General features: G+C 47.2%; 1 protein-coding gene across 1 annotated transcript; it reads right to left on the bottom strand.

The window, feature by feature from the left end:
- Positions 1–337: 337 nt before the first annotated feature.
- Positions 338–2958, bottom strand: LOC110532015 (potassium channel subfamily K member 15-like). Its single transcript, XM_021615596.3, has 2 exons — positions 2598–2958; positions 338–2287 (listed from the first exon to the last, which is right to left on the bottom strand). The coding sequence occupies exons 1-2, from the start codon at positions 2878–2880 to the stop codon at positions 1260–1262; spliced, it is 1311 nt and encodes a 436-aa protein (XP_021471271.3). The 5' UTR covers positions 2881–2958; the 3' UTR covers positions 338–1259.
- Positions 2959–3255: the final 297 nt, after the last annotated feature.

Raw genomic sequence — 3255 nt, forward strand, 5'->3', positions numbered from 1 at the left:
TGGGTTAGTATTGTGGAGTAACTGCAATGTTGTTGAGCCATCCTCAGTTTTATCCTATCACAGCCATTAAACTCTAACTGTTGACCTCGTGGTGAAATCCCTGAGCAGTTTCCTTCCTCTCCGGCAACTGAGTTAGGAAGGACGCCTGTATCTTTGCAATGACTGTGTGTAATTAATAACTTCACCATGCTCAAAGAGGTATTCAATGTCTTCTTTTTATGTTTACCCATCTACCAATAGGTGCCCTTCTTTGCGAGGCAATGGAAAAACCTCCCTGGTCTTTGTGGTTGAATCTGTGTTTGAAATTCACTGCTTGATAATTGTATGTGTGGGGTATAGAGATGACGTAGTCATTAAAAAATCATGTGAAACACGATTATTGAGTCCATGCAACTTATTATCTGACATGCTAAGCACATTTTTACTCCTGAACATCTTTAGGCTTGACATAACAAAGGGGTTGAATACTTGGGGTCAGCTTTTCATTTTTTATTAATTTGTAAAAATTACAAAAAAACGTTATTCCACTTTGACATTATGGGGCATTGTGTTAAATTCAGGCTGTAACACCACAACATCTTGTAAAAGTCAAGGGGTGTGAATGCTTTCTGAAGGCACTGTATGTGTTTGTGCGTGTGTGCGAGTGTGTGTGTGTGTGTGTGTGTGTGTGTGTGTGTGTGTGTGTGTGTGTGTGTGTGTGTGTGTGTGTGTGCGTGTGTGTGCGTGTGCGTGTGTGTGTGTGTGTGTGTGTCAGCTACTTAAAAAACAATAATAATACCTAAATATAATAATTTGCATCATTACAACCATTTTCATAATTATCATGCCATGTGCATCTTAACCATGCATCTCACTCTTATTTGCATGCAACAACAAAAAATAAAATGCAGATAATTCTCATAAACTTTCTAGGAGAAAAAACTATTGGGGCACAATCAAAAGACTAACAGAGTATTACAATGGTAAGTGAATTGATTCACAAGACAAATCTCCAGTGGCTATAATGAAAGAACAACTTAACTGCGTCCTTAGAAGAAATGCAGCACAGTAATCATCTAATTAGGGAAAATAGGTTCTAAAATTCCTGTGATGAAACAGATTCTATTGCCTCTGCCAATCATTTACAACAATTAATCCTCTAATGAGTGTGCATCTGTAGTGTACTGCAATACCTTGTCTCTGTAGTGTATTCAAAATATATGTTTGAAATACTGTATTAATCCAACATTTACAAACAAAGATTCTGTCCCAACGTGGTGCTACACTGACTTCCTCCGGGAGTGGGGGTACTCCTTGAAGCTGTGCTGAGGCGAGAGTGTGTTCCCTGGGGACGAGAGTCCTGTGTTGTCCCTGGGGGAGCAGCCCTGGGTCCTGTAGGAGACGGAGCTGTAGTAGACAGAGTTAATGTTACACCCGTGGTGCTCGCTGCGGGAAGGCAGGGGGCTGTCACACACACCCAGACGGTAGCACATACAGGAGCACAGGGAGCCCAGGGGGGACTCTGTCTTTAGTCTGCCTGTGCCATGCAGCTGTAAGTGCAGCCTCTGCTTGCAGGGTGCACCCCTGGCCCTGTCCCTCTCCTCCTGCTCCTCCACTGGGGAGGTGATGAGGTTAGTGCGGCTGGTTCCCTCCTCCATGGGCCGGAAAAGGTTGCTGTGACTGCGCCTCTGCCCCATCCTGTCCCTCCCCCTGTCCCTGCCCCCAAGCTCTCCTCTGCACTGCTCTGGTCCTCCTTCTCCTCCATGCAGCCCCATGGTAAGCAGGCCCCTCTCCCTCTTGATGGAGGCCCTCTCCTGGGCGTCCCTCCTCTCATCGTCTGTGTTCATGGTGAGGAAGCGCAGCACTACTAGGTTGAGGAAGGCTCCGATCACTGTCAACCCCACCAGGATGTACATGAAGCTGAAGGCCACATAGGGTGTCTTCTCCTGGAGGTCCTCCTTCTTCTGCAGTGCCACAAAGTCCCCAAACCCAATGGTGGTGAGCGTGATAAAGCAGTAGTAGTAGGCATGGAAGAAGGTCCAGCCCTCGTAGTGGGAGAAGGCTGCTGCCCCGACACACAGAGTGCCGATGCAGGACAGGAAGCCCACCGAAACCATGTTCTCCATGGACACCTCAGTCCTCCGTAACCCCAGGCACTGCTTGGCCCTGCGCAGGAGGTAGCGAACGAACGTGTTCATCCTCTCGCCCAGGCTCTGGAACATGACCAGGGTAAGAGGGATGCCCAGCACAGCATAGAACATGCAAAAGACCTTCCCAGCATCTGTGCCTGGAGCTGCATGGCCATAACCTGTGGAGATAGATGCCACAGTTACTCTTTACTGTAGGTGATTGTAGACCAATACTGAGGCTTTTGAAGCTAATGGCTAAGGAATGCAGAGAATAAGGAAGTACATACTACAATATTCTGTTCAATTTATTAAATTACACTTTAAAATAGGCCAATGGCTGCCTGCAATGCAAATTTAACATCCCTAACTTCTGCACAGTAGGCTATTCACCGATGCAGAACACTGCAGACACTGTATTTATAAAACAATTTCCTAACACCTGCAACACACTCAGACATAACAAAAGTAATTGAAGCAAGCAAAACTTGCCAATGGTGGTGATGACCGTGATGGCAAAGTAGAAAGACCCTGCGAATTTCCACTGTCTCCCGGCGTGGTGGGGCTCCGCTTGCAGTACCACCTGCTCGATCTGCCGGTAGTCGTCCTCGGACAACCGGTATTTCTTCTTCATCTCGGTACGCTTCAGCTCCAGGATGCGTCGGCGGGAGCTCTCCGTCTCTGATTCAAGCGCGTCGAACACCGCGGCTCCCACCAGCAGGTAGGAAAACATGCAGAGGATGAGAGAGAGGGTCCGCACATTCTGCTTCTTCATCTTCAAGCCCTCGGAGCCGAAACACTCAGCCGGATCTCTGAGAGAGCAGACGCACCCTTACAGGTGGTAGTGGTGCTCACTGTTGTCCACCTCTTTCGCCCCCTCTGGCTGTTGCGTAGAATCCAGCAGCAGTGGTGGTGTTGGAAGGAGGCGCAAACGGATACGAGAGAAAGTGAATGGAATGGAATGTGCAGTACGTTGTGTTCTTTTCCCCTTCAAACAAAATGCACACCAAGTCCCTAAGGATAGGCTACGTGGATTCACTGTGCATTGCTATCAATGACATTTCAAATATTCCCAACATTTTCCAGCAGTTTCTCAATTTTTCAATCATAATTTGTTTGCTTTGCATGTTGTAGAACGTTTAGAGAGAAT

The sequence above is a fragment of the Oncorhynchus mykiss genome, chromosome 9 (genome assembly GCF_057628025.1).
Source record: "Oncorhynchus mykiss isolate SJ-2025 chromosome 9, ASM5762802v1, whole genome shotgun sequence".
NCBI lineage: Eukaryota > Metazoa > Chordata > Actinopteri > Salmoniformes > Salmonidae > Oncorhynchus > Oncorhynchus mykiss.

What these genes read in the sequence shown, in the direction of transcription:
- LOC110532015 (XM_021615596.3), bottom strand. Translation starts at nt 2,880, where the DNA reads ATGAAGAAGCAGAATGTGCGGACCCTCTCTCTCATCCTCTGCATGTTT. An exon ending in CACGGTCATCACCACCATTG is followed by an intron (nt 2,288 to 2,597) that starts GCAAGTTTTGCT and finishes CTATCTCCACAG; the next exon opens with GTTATGGCCATGCAGCTCCA.